Here is a 12925-nt window from a genome sequence, read left to right as displayed (position 1 = left end):
AAGTAAGTTGGATTAAAAGATGAGAAATTCGGCCCACCAATACATGTTTTTCTATTTTCCAATATATTAAAATATTATCATTTTAACACGCAATCACTAAAAATTTATGAGCTAGTTAACATTCTTCGGACTCTTTGGTACGTAGGTGTATTTCACACGTAGAGCACGTGCACAATTCAACTCGAATTAGCTACATTTGGAGTGCTCCTTAGCCACACAAGAACAGCCTTGTCAAGATGCCAGACATTTGATTTGTGGCCCTCCGGGATTGCAAGGGTTAACCCGGGGCAGCTTGGGTCGTGGGGTGGGACAGGCGCTCCGGGGACAGGGCGGTGGGAGCAGTTAACCCCGGCTCTGCGGAGTCGCCGGGAGTTGTAGTCTGAGTCCCGGGGGGGTCCGACGGGAGTTGTAGGCCTCAGCCCCAGGGAGCACGCCGGGAGCTGTAGTCCGCCCCCGCCAGCCGCCGGGTGTGCGTGTCATGGCCGTCGGCACCGCGGTCCCATCCTCTTCCGCTTGGCCCCAGAAAGTTTCGGTTCTGCCCGGCGGAGGACCCACGAGCGCGTAAGTGCCGCGGGAGACCGTCTGGACTCTGGGGGCACCTGGGTCGCTCACGATCCCGGAGCCGAGAGCTTCGGTCGGGGCGCGGCTTGTCACCTGCTGCCCTTACAGTCCCCGCCCCTCCCAGGTCTCCCTCAGACCCTGCCGGAGCTCCCCAGTCCTTGCCCAGCGGGCCGGGAAGCACTTCGGGCCCGTGGAAGCCGGCCCAGGCACCCAGCCTGCCTTTGTTGGTCGGTTAGAAAGACAGACCCCAAACACCAGTTCCAAGACCCCGGACGGCCGAGGGGCCGCAAAGGAAAGGAGCCCACCGTGCGGCGTCTCAGAACAAGCCTGGATCCTTTAGCACAGAATGGGGCAGGCCCCCGAGTTCCTGCCTGCGTGGTCTTTAGGAAGTTTAGTTTCTGGCCCTCCTGGGCCGGGACAGCCCAGACCTTCACTTTGCAAGGCTCCGCTGGTGCTCGGATCTCTCCCCTCTTCCCAGGAAGGGATGCTTCTTTCTTCCCGGCCCATACTTTGGCCAAGGCCTATTCACTATCCACTGCCCCTTGTGCCCATGTGCAGGGTCTGGAGATAGCCCCAGCCCCCAGAGGTCTTTTCCCGAAACACCTGTTGTCTCTGGCGCGGCGGCACTGCCCTCATGGCCTGGAGTCCGTGCTGTTGAAACCTGGCGGGGTGTGGTGCGGAGCGGGGAGGATGGCGGAATTTTATTTTTTGTAAGAAAAGCACATGTGGTTGACACGTTAACCGCGTGGCCCCCTGTTAAAGCACATGTATTCTCTGATGTCCCTGTCACTCTTCACCGTTCCCATTGGGTGTCCCCTCCAGAAAAAAAAAAATACATATATATATATATATATAGAACACTTGTTGAAACTGCCTGTGTTGGCCAGAGCCTCTCAGCCCCTCTGCTTGTCTTACCACAGCAGTTTCCTTTCCCAACAGAGAAATGGGTCAGGGGCTTTTGGGGGACAGAGGATCCAGGGCTTAATCTGCTCACTGGTTCTCCTGCCCCTGCAGGACTTGTGGTCTGTGGCAGCAAGCTTAATTCCCCCGCCATCTGCCTAATGCGGCTGGAGGGTGTTGGGGGCTGGTGTAGGGGAGGGGTGGGGAGCTGGAGCTATCATGCCAAGGTTTTCTGCTTTCCATAGTTCCCACCTTCTGAAGTGGACCCCTGTTGAGTGAGCTCTACTTGACCCTCCCTTCTGTGACTACCACTGTTCTGAAAGCATTGAATGCCCCATACTAGTTGTGCAACGTGGTTATTATCACCCCAGAAATAAGAGCTAATTGTTACAGTGATGGATCTCAGCCTCCTCTGATTAATAGGATCTCTCCTAAAGGCTCTTACTTTAGGAAATAGAGTTTATCTGTTTACGTTCAAAGTATCTATCTTTGTGTAGCACTTCGTTTACTTTTTAAATTGTTTTTAATATTTTATTAGAAAAATAAACATACAGACTCACTGAAAGGATTGTATGGTGAATATCCTATACTCAATTCTCAACATTTTACTTTGATTTTTTTTTTTTTTGCAGTTACTTTAGAGATTGGTAGCAGTCTCAGGCAGTGATCCTTTAGCTGTTGTTTGGATGACCTTTGCCCCTTGGGGCTAGGTTTGGAGCACCAATATAATTTCAGGAGCCAAGTTTTTAACCTGGTCCTTTTTGAGGGGGATGGCCCCCATAGATGTTTGTGATGAGAGGAATCACCCATAACAGAGCAAGATCAGAGCAGCTGGTAGCTTTGATCCATATTGGTCACCGAGGCTGTGGGCTGCTGGCTCAAGCATACGAAGTAGGTACGCAAGAAAAGGCAGCCCCCTCACCCCAACCCACCCTGCTTCCCTTTAGGGGAGAAGTTTAGCTGACAGGTAACTTTTGTTTACTGAAGATTCCACAGACACAGCTTTGGTGACTCAAGACTAGAATGTCTTTAAACATGAGGCAGAGGAAGTGTGTTGTCTAGCTGTGGTCTTATGGTGGAAACCACTGGTAGGCACCCAGAGTTAGGGGCCATGTTCACTGCAAGCAGCCCTAGGCAGCAGGTAAGGGTCATTAACTGGTGCCTGTGATTACAGAGGCAACTTGTGAGCACAGATGAGTCCATTATGATCAGGGCAACATCTGCTCATGTCATGCCTGCTATGTTCTTGTCTTAGTAAAAAGATAAATAGTATTTTGTTTGTGATCTCAATGCCAGTTTCAAGAAAATAAGAACTCTTTATTGGTATAAGAGCCTCTATTTAAGCAATTAAATAAATCAATAGGTGGGAATTGGAATGTTTCTGTGGGTCTACCTATGGAAATATTGTTTACCTTCTTGCTGTTTGTTGACACATCACTAAAAGTGGCTGAAATATCTGTACTACCCCCATAATAAGAGCCATTGCCTCGGAGCAAATGGGCCCCATGGCTCTGAGAAGAGGAGGGTGGCAGAAGCTGTGCTCAGTTGGGCAAGAGCAGTTTTATCCCTTTTCTCTCACATTGGAGCCAGTCAGCCTGTTGGTTTAGTAACCTCCAGTGGTCCTTCATGTTCACTTGGGTCTCTGTGGCATTTGAAAGGCACCAAGGACCTGTTTCCCATTAGGCCGGATGCCATTTGGAGGATGTGTACATCAGTGTGGTTCTGATGAAAGACTTAAGGAGAATCTGTGGTTTGGGTATAATATTATGGCCCTGTGGCTGGGACCCAAGGGCTGATCTGGCCAACGACCTCAGGAATCTAGAGTGCTGTACCCTAGGCCAGTCCGAGGAAACCAAGTTAGGGGAAGTCCTTAGCATACAAAAGAAAAGCTTGGACCAAAAAAAGCATTCCAAGAAAACCATTAGCATGCAGGGGGCAAGGCCAAGAGAAGAATCCCTATGTGAAGTCCAGGATAGGGCAGGACAGCTGAACCAGAAACAGTGTTTTAAAATGGAGCTGGAAGGAATTTCCTGAAGTTGACTCTGCAGCCCCAGATGCTTTTTCCAGGGTATCTGTAGACTTGGTCAGGAGCAGGGAGGGGACATTTAGAAGCCTTAGCCACTGAGAATGTCTGTTACCCCCCTTTCCCACCTCCTTCAAGGGTAGCGATTCTTAATTAATTCACATGAAGGAAGTTTAGTTCTCAACATTGCATCCGAAAAAAGAAAGGTAGGAAGAGGTCAAATGACTTCCCCAGGACAGATAGAGTGCCTAAAAATAATTGAGTAAGCTAAATATACCTTGGGTCTCACCCAACTATGGCATGATCTTTGTTGCATTATTTGTTGCATAATACATAATGGAAAGTTCATGTAACTAGTCTGATTCCAAAATCTAAATAGGGTCCAATTTGACAAAACTTGGCTACCACTGATAAGAGAGAAGAAAATATCTTGCTCATTACTCCAACTCTAGCTTCAGAGCCATCCTGGGTCTTGCTTGCCCCTCCCATCTGTGGCACGGCCCCACCCCCTGCCCTCTACACCCGGGCTGGTACTGCTGTTGTCATGCTTCTCCCCAAGAAGTGTAACAGAACCCAGGCCCACCAGCACCTCCCCGCCCCAGGTTGCCTTGTTGATGGTGTCAGATGCACACTTTCAGGAATGGAGAAACAAGGGCCTTGGGAGGTGTATTGGAGCTAGGGCTGCCATAACAAAATACCACAGACTGAGTGGCTTAAGCAACAGAAATATACTTTCTCAAAGTTCTGGAGGCTGGAAGTCCCAGATCAAGCCACTGGCAGGTTTGGCTTCTCCTGAGGCCTCTCTCCTTGGCTCTCAGACGGCTGCCTTCTTGCCGTGCCCTCACGTGGCCTTTCCTCTGTGCTTGTGCATCCCTGGTATCTCTTGTGTGTGTCTAGAATTCCCCTTATAAACTCACCAGTCCGATTGGATTCCGGCCCACTCTCATGGCCTCATTTAATCTTCATTACCTCTTTAAAGGCCCTGTCTTCAAATGCAGTCACATTCTGAGGTGTGAGGGTTAGGGCTTCAACATCGGAATACGGTGGGGTGGGGTGCACAATTCACCCCCTGACAGGAGGTTTGGGTTAGCAGGGTTGTTTGTGAGGGTGGCGGTGCTTTCCATTTTCCAGGATGGGGTGAAGGAGGCTGTGGTAAGGCTTCCTCAGGAACCGAATTGTGGTTCACACTTCCTCCTGTCCACACCAAACCCAGAGAGACTGGAGCAGCTGGCCAGAGGAAGGTGTAGGGAGCATGAGCTGGGCAGGGCATGGCCTTGGCAGAGGGAGCAGAGCATCCAAACCCCAGAGTCAGGGCCCAGCCACAGAAGGGCAGCGCAGGGAGGCCCGAACATAGGCAGTGGGGAGGGAGGGAAGGAGGAGGGACAAGAGAGAGGATGGGCCTATCCCTATCGAGGTCAGGCAGACCATCTGTAAAGGGCCTCACAAGCTGGGTTAAGAGATTTGTACCCATGTCTGACAGCAGCCACTTGAGTTCTCAGGACACCAGAGGTCTGTTTATAAAGAGATGCTAGGTAGGCAGTGTGGAGTAGACACACTTCATCCATCCCTGAATTATATTATTCTATTCACTCTGGAAATAATAGATCACAATATTTTTACAGTAATTAAAACATAATGTTCACAATTTCTACGTGGTGTTTTAAGTGCGTTATTTTAGTCAACATACAAATAGTTTATGCTTAATAAAAGAAAACTGAAAAATCAGAGAAATAGAATTTTTTAAAAAATGTGCTCATGACGGCCGAGCGCGGTGGCTCATGCCTGTAATCCCAGCACTTTGGGAGGCCGAGGCGGGTGGATCACCTGAGGTCAGGAGATTGAGACCATCCTGGCCAACATAGTGAAACCCCGTCTCTACTAAAATACAAAAAAAAAAAAAGAAAAGCCAGGCATGGTGGCATACGCCTGTAGTCCCAGCTACTCAGGAGGCTGAGGCAGGGGAATCACTTGAACCTGGGAGGTGGAGGTTGCAGTGAGCTGAGATTGCACCAATGCACTCCAACCTGGTGACAGAGCGAGACTCCGTCTCAAAAAAAAAAAAAGTGCTCATGTTGCCACCATTGAAAGATTAGTAGTATTTACATCTTAGTACATTTCTATGCCTCAAAGTTTAGTTTGGTTGGTGGAGCAAGGATCTATGCGTTTTGTTTTGTCTAATTCATTCATTCATTCATTCAGCAGTAATTTATTGAGGGCTCTCCATGTGCTAGAACTGTGCTAGGGGAAATCATGAACAGCAATGAAGTTTACGGACAAGTAGAAAGAACAGAGATTGAACAAAAAATTACCAAATGTCCCCAGAAGCCACAGAAGCATAACATGAGACTGCAGTGAGGGCTGAGAATCATGAGCAGAGTACAGTGAGGTACCTTGTATGTTCACTTGTTCTCATGAAAGCACTTACCAGGCCTCAAGTGCTCCTTCTTACTTGTTTGTAAGTTTATTGGGGTATATGTTATCTGTTTCTCCCGCTGAGCCTGAGTTCCTTAAAGGTCAGAGCTCCACCCACCGCCCCTTTTCACAGCTGTAGCCCCGGCTCGTGGTTCAGACTTGCCTCTTCATCGTGCTGCCAAAAAATACCTTTTACCTGGCTGGCGGTTTGTTAGCACACAGAAGTTACCTGCTGCTTCCTCAAGGCCATGTTTTGTGGCTATGTCATATTCTATCAGAGATTCAGTTCTTAGCTCATAACTGGCTGGATTGACCCCCTTGACGCTTGGGTCAGGAGAGGTCCCAGAGCATATAATTTTGGAGATCTGTAGTTTTTCCCCACCTAGGTTGGGCCTGTATTCTTTGGGGCAGGAGTAGATGTACCAGTTGAATTCTCAATTATTGATGCAGTTGTTCCAGAGACTGTCCAGATTCTCATGCCTGTCATTGTCACCTCTTGGATATTTTCTTAGCCCCACAGCTTCAAGTACAGAGGTGTGGCTCCTCCCTTGAGCAGCTGCCCACCTCACTAAAAAAAGACTTGACTTCCCCCAGATCCAAAAGCAACCCCTCAGAACCCTCTCAGCCCTGCTCTGTGGGGTCCGTGGACTGGAATATTGGCCCTTTTGTGTGTGTTCTGGGAGAGCAACCAAGGAATCTGCTATTGTTGGTGGAAGGGAGGGGACCAAGAGAAGGTTCAAGAATCCATGGCAAAACCTCAAGTTCTCATTCCCTTTAAGAAAAAGAGAAGATGACAAGCAAGAAGGAGTGTTTGGGAAAGATGACCCAGGCATGCAGTGGGTTAACACTTTAATCACAGGTCCAAAGGGTTGTGTCACCTAATAAGTCTTTGTTCACGTGCGTGTACTGAAATGCCTGCCTCTGAGCTGCCCTCTGGCAAACTCCGGAGCACTCTCCTAGCTACCCTCTGGAAGCTCTGGGAAGGACAGTCTGCCTGCCCACTGATGTTCCAGCCCCTGTTCCAGCAGGACCTCCAGGCCTTCGAAGCTGCAGGTACCAGCCAAGTGCCTCCCTTTCTGTAGGTGGTAACTAGCTAGATGCCGTTGGGTGTGCTGAGCCAGGCCTAGGCAATGGACTCTTCCAGAAAGGCTTTTCTGCCTTTTTAACCATCCTTGTCCTTAACATTCTTTCTTGGTCAGGGGGGACTTTACAACTGGTAGGCTCCTCCTTATTTGGGACTGGGGGTGGAATCCAACTGTAAGGTGCCCTCTCTGGGTCAGCCCTTAGCTATTGTGTTGGGAGCAAAATTTTAAAGGCAGAGAAAGGTTGACTTCCACACCTCCAACCTCCTCCTCCCCTGATGATTCTTCTTTCCTTGTGTGGCTACTCGGATGCTATTATTGCTGCTGTCTGAGCCGGTTTCTGGGCAATATTATGAGTATTAGTCACTTGCATCATAGGGGCGTAAATATGTTTACATGAGTCAGTCAGCATCTTTGTATCTTAAGTTGACTAAATTGCTGTTGCTATTGTTTAAGGCATTTAGGGCATCTGGGCAGGTATAGAAAACACTTGGAGGTCAGAGAAGGTCCTTTACCTCTAAAATGATATCTAAGTCACTTTAGTTAGGAACTCATACACTAGTACCAAGTGAAAAATAAGAATTTTTAAAAATGCATTGAGTCCCTTTTCCTCTTTATCAGAAAATTGGATGTTTTCAGACATTTTGGATAGGCTTAAACATAATTTTGAGTTGTTGGCAAGGAAATTCAATGCTTCCAAAGATTTTATAAAACTCATTTCTCTGATACTTGAAAGAGCCTGTCAGAGACAGCAATGAAGGTTTTTACATGTTGTGCAACGAGGACTGTGGGTTTATGAGGTGGTTGGCACACTGAGGGGCCTGTGAGGTATGTGTGTCCTGGAGTCCTTACCCCGGTGCTGAGGCAGCCATGGTAATGTGTACAGAGCTTTGAGTGTCTCCTGAGTTGGGAGAGCCATTTGCTAATGGGTTGTAGATGTCAGGATCATGCTGGTTCATGCCAGGAGTCTGTGATTCCCTCAATGAAAGGGCAAGCTTATCTAGAGACACAAGGAAGTTGGCCATGTTTGGAGAGAGTTGGTGCCCATTCTGTGCCTTTTGTTGGTTAGTAATGACCTCAGACCGAGATGGAGGATCTAGCAGGGCAAGAAGCTGAGTTCATGAAAATAGCATCCCCATGGTGACCATGTTCTCTATGGAAGCTCTGATTTACTTCCTGAATCCCTGTGAGGTGATGACCCAGAGCCAGAGTGGGGAAGCCCACTGCACCCCACAGGCCTGGCAGGCAGTTTGTTAGGGCTCATTATACTAGTGGTGACACAGGCTCTTTGGAAAATCAGCTTGTGTAATCAGTGGCTGGGAACAGCTCACCCCAGGACCTGGGAACTTGACACCAGCCAAGAGCACACTCCCAAGGTCAGACAGGAAGGTCTCCTGCCTTGGGCTGACACAAGGGCAGTGTCACCAAAGCACCAAGAAGTCTTAAAGGAGCGTGTTGCCATCTGTGTTCAGGCTCATGATGCCAAGATACTGGTTTTGGTTTGCAGACATTGTTTCCCTCTTGCCAGACTCCAGTTAGGGCTAGTTTCCAGAAAAATCCAGCTGGTTGTGTGGTTCCTTCATTGTCCTGGGCGCAGCCTGGATGAGCTACTCAGGATCTGTTGTTACTATCACCTCCTTCCCAAGCTCCGCCCTCTCCACGGACATGGTCAGAAGTGTACACACAGACCCAGTGGGCTGCATTTAAAGACTCACAGGGTATCACTCCAGTCATCTTCCTCCAGGATTATTTCTCTCAAAGACTGCAAGCTCCTCTGTGTTGGCAGCAGCCAAATAAGAGGAATGCAGATAGAGAAACAGCCTTTACTCTTGTATGCCTTTCCTTTCCTTCTTGGCTCTCTCCAGTGACCGCCTGTTCACTTTTTAGGCCTGGCCATCACAGAGTGTCTACCACTTCTCCCTTCCCCAAGCTGAATTAAATTTTCCCTTTCTCAGATCCCATTGCATTTTTTTTTTTAACAAATTCATCAAAATGCTGCTTTTTTGTGAGATATAATTTACAGTTATATGAGTTGTGACAAGTATATGCTTGTCAAATACATATAGCCATGTAACCATCACCGTAATCAAGGCACTCAACATAATTGCCCCCCATATTTTCCTGTGCTCCTTTGTAGCCAGACCCTCCCTTCTCCCCTAGACCCTGGCAGCTGCTGATGTGATTTCTCTCCTAATGATTTGCCTTTGCCAGAATAGCATATAAATGGGATTGCACAGTTGTAGTGGTTTCAGAGGCTTCTTTGACTCAGCACAGGGCATTTCAGATTCCTCCATGTTTTGTATACCCATAGTTCATATCTTCTCAGTACTGAGTACCCATGCCTTTTTATCCATATCTCTATGTGGGCCTCTTCCACTGTATCTGGATATGTGATATTCTTCCATCTGTCTCCTTCATGGGTAGCCAGGCTCCTCCAGGGATGGACTGTGTCTTGTGTGCCTCTGTATCCCCAGCCTGCACATAGTAGGCACTTGATGGAATGTGCTGGGGCAGCTGTGTGTTGATAGTGGACATCCTTATCCTCTCTGGCTCTCTCTAGGGCGCTGGCTGGTCCCTGCTCAGGCCCTGTGTTCAGCTGGTGACCTGGAGAGACACCCAGGGATGGGCAGGTAGGCTTCTCATAAAGCACTCCTATCCTCAGGTTGGTGTCCCTGATGGATGGGTGCCAACACTTGTTGGGAGGTTTGGGGGCTTCTCTGTGGCTGCCCTGAAGCTCTTCTCTCTGGGGCTCATGAATTCCTGGGACTGTGGTACAGGCATATGTCTGTTTCCTTCCTCCTAAGCCAGAGAAGTCCTCTTTGGGCCTTGTTTGCACTGAGTCATAGCTACATTGGCTAGTTAGTTAAAAATAGGCTCCAGTTATCTCCGCCCTGTGATAGGCCCTTCTCTCCTTGGGCAGAGGCAGGAATCCTTATGTAAATATTTGGAGGAGCTTGTGGCTGGGGTGATTTCCATGCCGGGATCTGCTTGCCTGGACTCCTGGAGCCATGAGGGCAAGGTGGCAGTGGGAGAGTGAGAGGTGGCCTGTGTTAGAACACTCAGAGTATTCACACTGCTTGGGAGACACTGGAGTTCATGGTGGTACCTCGAGCCGGTGGAAGTGGTTGGTCATTTGCTGTAGTGACAATGGCTCAGTCTTAAAAAGTCAGTAGGACTTATTGGAAAAACCACCTGGTTTGAAATCAGACTGACCAGAGTTCAATGTGATTCCTCGCCTCACTGGCCCATGGCCTTAAACAAGTTACATGACTCCTCTGAGCATCATTTTCTCCTTTGTAAACAGGGATGATGTTATCTGCGCCACCAGGGTGATTGTGAGAATTAAAAGTGATCTTGTATGTAAAGCCCGTAACAGAGCCCTGCACGCAATAGACCCTCATTTAGTGCTGGCTGCCGCCACAGCCAACTCTCGCCTTGCTATCTACTTTGCCAGGAAACATTACAACTTTGCACTGGATATCTGAGGGAAGAATGAGAGGTTCTTAAAGGACGTAGGAATCTCCGGATGCATGTCCAGACCTCTTTCCCGTGTGCTCACATCTCTTTAACTTCTGTTGGCCTTCAGCCCTACGGTTAAATCACTTCAACAGCTGCCCAAGTAGGGCTGATAACTCAGGACTCACTAGCTGGGAGAGGACTGGAACCAAACTTAAAAATAGAGACACATCCATTGCCTGGTGCAGGGGCTATGCAGGCCTCTGGAGAGAAGGCCAGGCAGCATCTGCACACCCAGGCTGAGTTGGACTCTGGGCAGCTGGAGGCTGCAAGCCTCCCAACGAAGGGGACCTTGCCAGGCAAGCCCAGCTTTCCTTGGTCCAGAAGTTCTGAGGGTATGTGTCCTTATCCTCTCCCCCACTAGCACTAACTGGCTAGAGACTGACCGTTCTTCAGAGAAAGAAAGGCTAGAGAGTGTGTGGGGGAGATAGGGATCCTTAGGCTTAGCAGAGCTGTCTGAAGCTGGGCTGCACTGGTTCCATGTAGCCTTTGGTATAAGAGGGTGGAGAGAGCCACTGGGTGGCTTTTTAAAGGAAAGTAAGGCAGTCCTATCTACGGTGAATGGACAGTGAGCTCAGAAAGAATAGGCTGCAGTATGATTGATCTAATTTCTTGTTAAGCCCCAAATCAGGTCACTGTGTCTGAATATAAGTGTGTCAGAAACAAACCAGAGAGTGCCCACAGAGCAAGGCCCACACAGAAAGGTCAAGCCCTCCTCTTGAGGGAATACACCCAGATAGGGGGACCTTTCTGCCCAGAGCAGAGTTCTCTAATATTGTCGTTAAATTGTGTCTGTGTCTGCTTCCTCCATGGCCTCCTCTTCCTCTGTGCAGGTGCCACCATGGAGTCTGACCACTGCTAAGCAGACAGCCACGGAGGGCCGAAGTTCTGAGCCTTCCTCCTTCCTCCGGACCCAAGCAGGAGACACACAGACAAGAAAGGCAAACTCACCATGGCCTCCACCAATGCAGAGAGCCAGCTCCAGAGAATCATCCGAGACTTGCAAGGTATGGTAGGTTGCTGGGCAGACTGAGTTTGGTTTTGAGGGACTTGTGGCAGGGCTTTTTGCTGTTGCCAGTTGAAATTCAACCCTTTCATTTTTGTTCACACCACGAGTAATTGGAGTCCTCAGGTCACATCACATTGAAATATTTGGGGCTCAAATATCCGCCTTGTGTAAGGCTTGGAAAGTTTGCCTGGTTTCCTTTCAGAGGACTGTAAAGCCAGTTTGTAAACAAAATCATACACCCTGCTCCAGGACTGGGTCTGATTTCCATTAGCGCACATATGTGTGTTTTCAAGCTGCCTGTTAAGTCTTTGGCTAAATCCCAAATTTCTGAGCGCTGATGAAGTTGGCTCCTTTGGGAAAGAATGTTCTTTCTCCCACTGAGCAGGAACGACAGAGACCCACCTGTCTTGTTTTGCTGCCCCACTGGGTCCTGGCTGGTGGACGGCCCATTGCCTGGGATACACTGTAGGTCCAGGCCTGCTGCCTCCCAGACTTCCCTGAGCTCAGCATTGTCCACTGAGAGAGGCTGTGACTTGTATCCCTTATCTCACTGGAGAAAAGCAAGGCAGAGGAAGGTGCAGATAAAGCTTCATAGACTCAGGAGAAACGGACTATTTTCTTTTTGGCTGCAAATTCCAAGTTTCACTCTTTCAGATGCTGTCCCAGGGGTCAGAATTTTTATGTTTTCCATCCCCACTCATCACCAGTGCTGATCTTTAAGCAATGTGGAGCTCCAGAACGCTTGATACTACACAGTCTGAAGCTGACCACTTCCTCCATGCCTGCAGAGTCTGCTGTGACACTTTCGTGACAGACTAAAAGCCCAGGCTCCTAACCGCTTGGACACCACCAGCAGTTATCTCCCATGCCAGGAACCATTGGCCTAGCCCGTCCACAATGCAGCTCTCATTCTGAAGTTCTAAAGTCAACAAGATGAAAAACACTTTCTCAAGCTTTTAATCTTGTGTCTACTGTGTCTTGTGCCTCTGATAGCTAAGAATTACATGGCATTTTGTGTGCACCAGGCTCTTTCTATACCAACAGCCTGGCACCAGTCTATGCTCCTAACCACTCTAGTCTACTTTCAGCTAAGACATTTGATGCTTTTTTGAATCTACGCAGAGAGACAGAGAAAGTAAAATGCCAGTCTCTGCAAATCTGAGTTTGCCGGTAGCTTTAAGAGGTCTCTCCATAAAGTAGGCAGTCTTTTCTGTGTTTCAACATCTGGTTCTTGAGGATAACTTTGAGACCTAGAGGTCCTTATTGGGAGGGAAGAGGGTGAAATAGGGGACCCTCAGGTAAAGCTTCTGATCTAGACCATTGCCTGTCCCACGTACCAGCTGAGTCTGGCCACCCACAATATCCTGGGTTGGTTTCAACATCCTTTACACAGGCCACAGAGCACTTTAATGGGAATTCTTG

The 12925-nt window shown here is 48.7% G+C and overlaps 1 protein-coding gene across 5 annotated transcripts in view; it reads left to right on the top strand.

Moving 5' to 3' along the window:
• The first annotated feature begins 434 nt into the window (after positions 1–434).
• The window catches only part of FYCO1 (FYVE and coiled-coil domain autophagy adaptor 1), a 77935-nt gene continuing 65444 nt past the window's right edge, over positions 435–12925 (top strand). For 2 of the 5 annotated variants that reach the window (XM_050780549.1, XM_050780551.1), the window contains exons 1-2: positions 435–561; positions 11328–11501. In XM_050780549.1, the coding sequence (XP_050636506.1) occupies positions 11447–11501 (55 nt within the window). In that variant the 5' untranslated portion in view covers positions 435–561; positions 11328–11446. Of the gene's footprint in view, positions 562–9538; positions 9609–9642; positions 10830–11327; positions 11502–12925 lie in introns of those variants that run through there. The other 3 variants (XM_050780548.1, XM_050780546.1, XM_050780547.1) reach the window with 3 other exon arrangements.

This window comes from Macaca thibetana, chromosome 2, assembly GCF_024542745.1.
Source record: "Macaca thibetana thibetana isolate TM-01 chromosome 2, ASM2454274v1, whole genome shotgun sequence".
Lineage (NCBI taxonomy): Eukaryota > Metazoa > Chordata > Mammalia > Primates > Cercopithecidae > Macaca > Macaca thibetana.
Note: the sequence above shows the minus strand (reverse complement) of the source record. Positions and strands in the feature narration are given on the sequence as shown.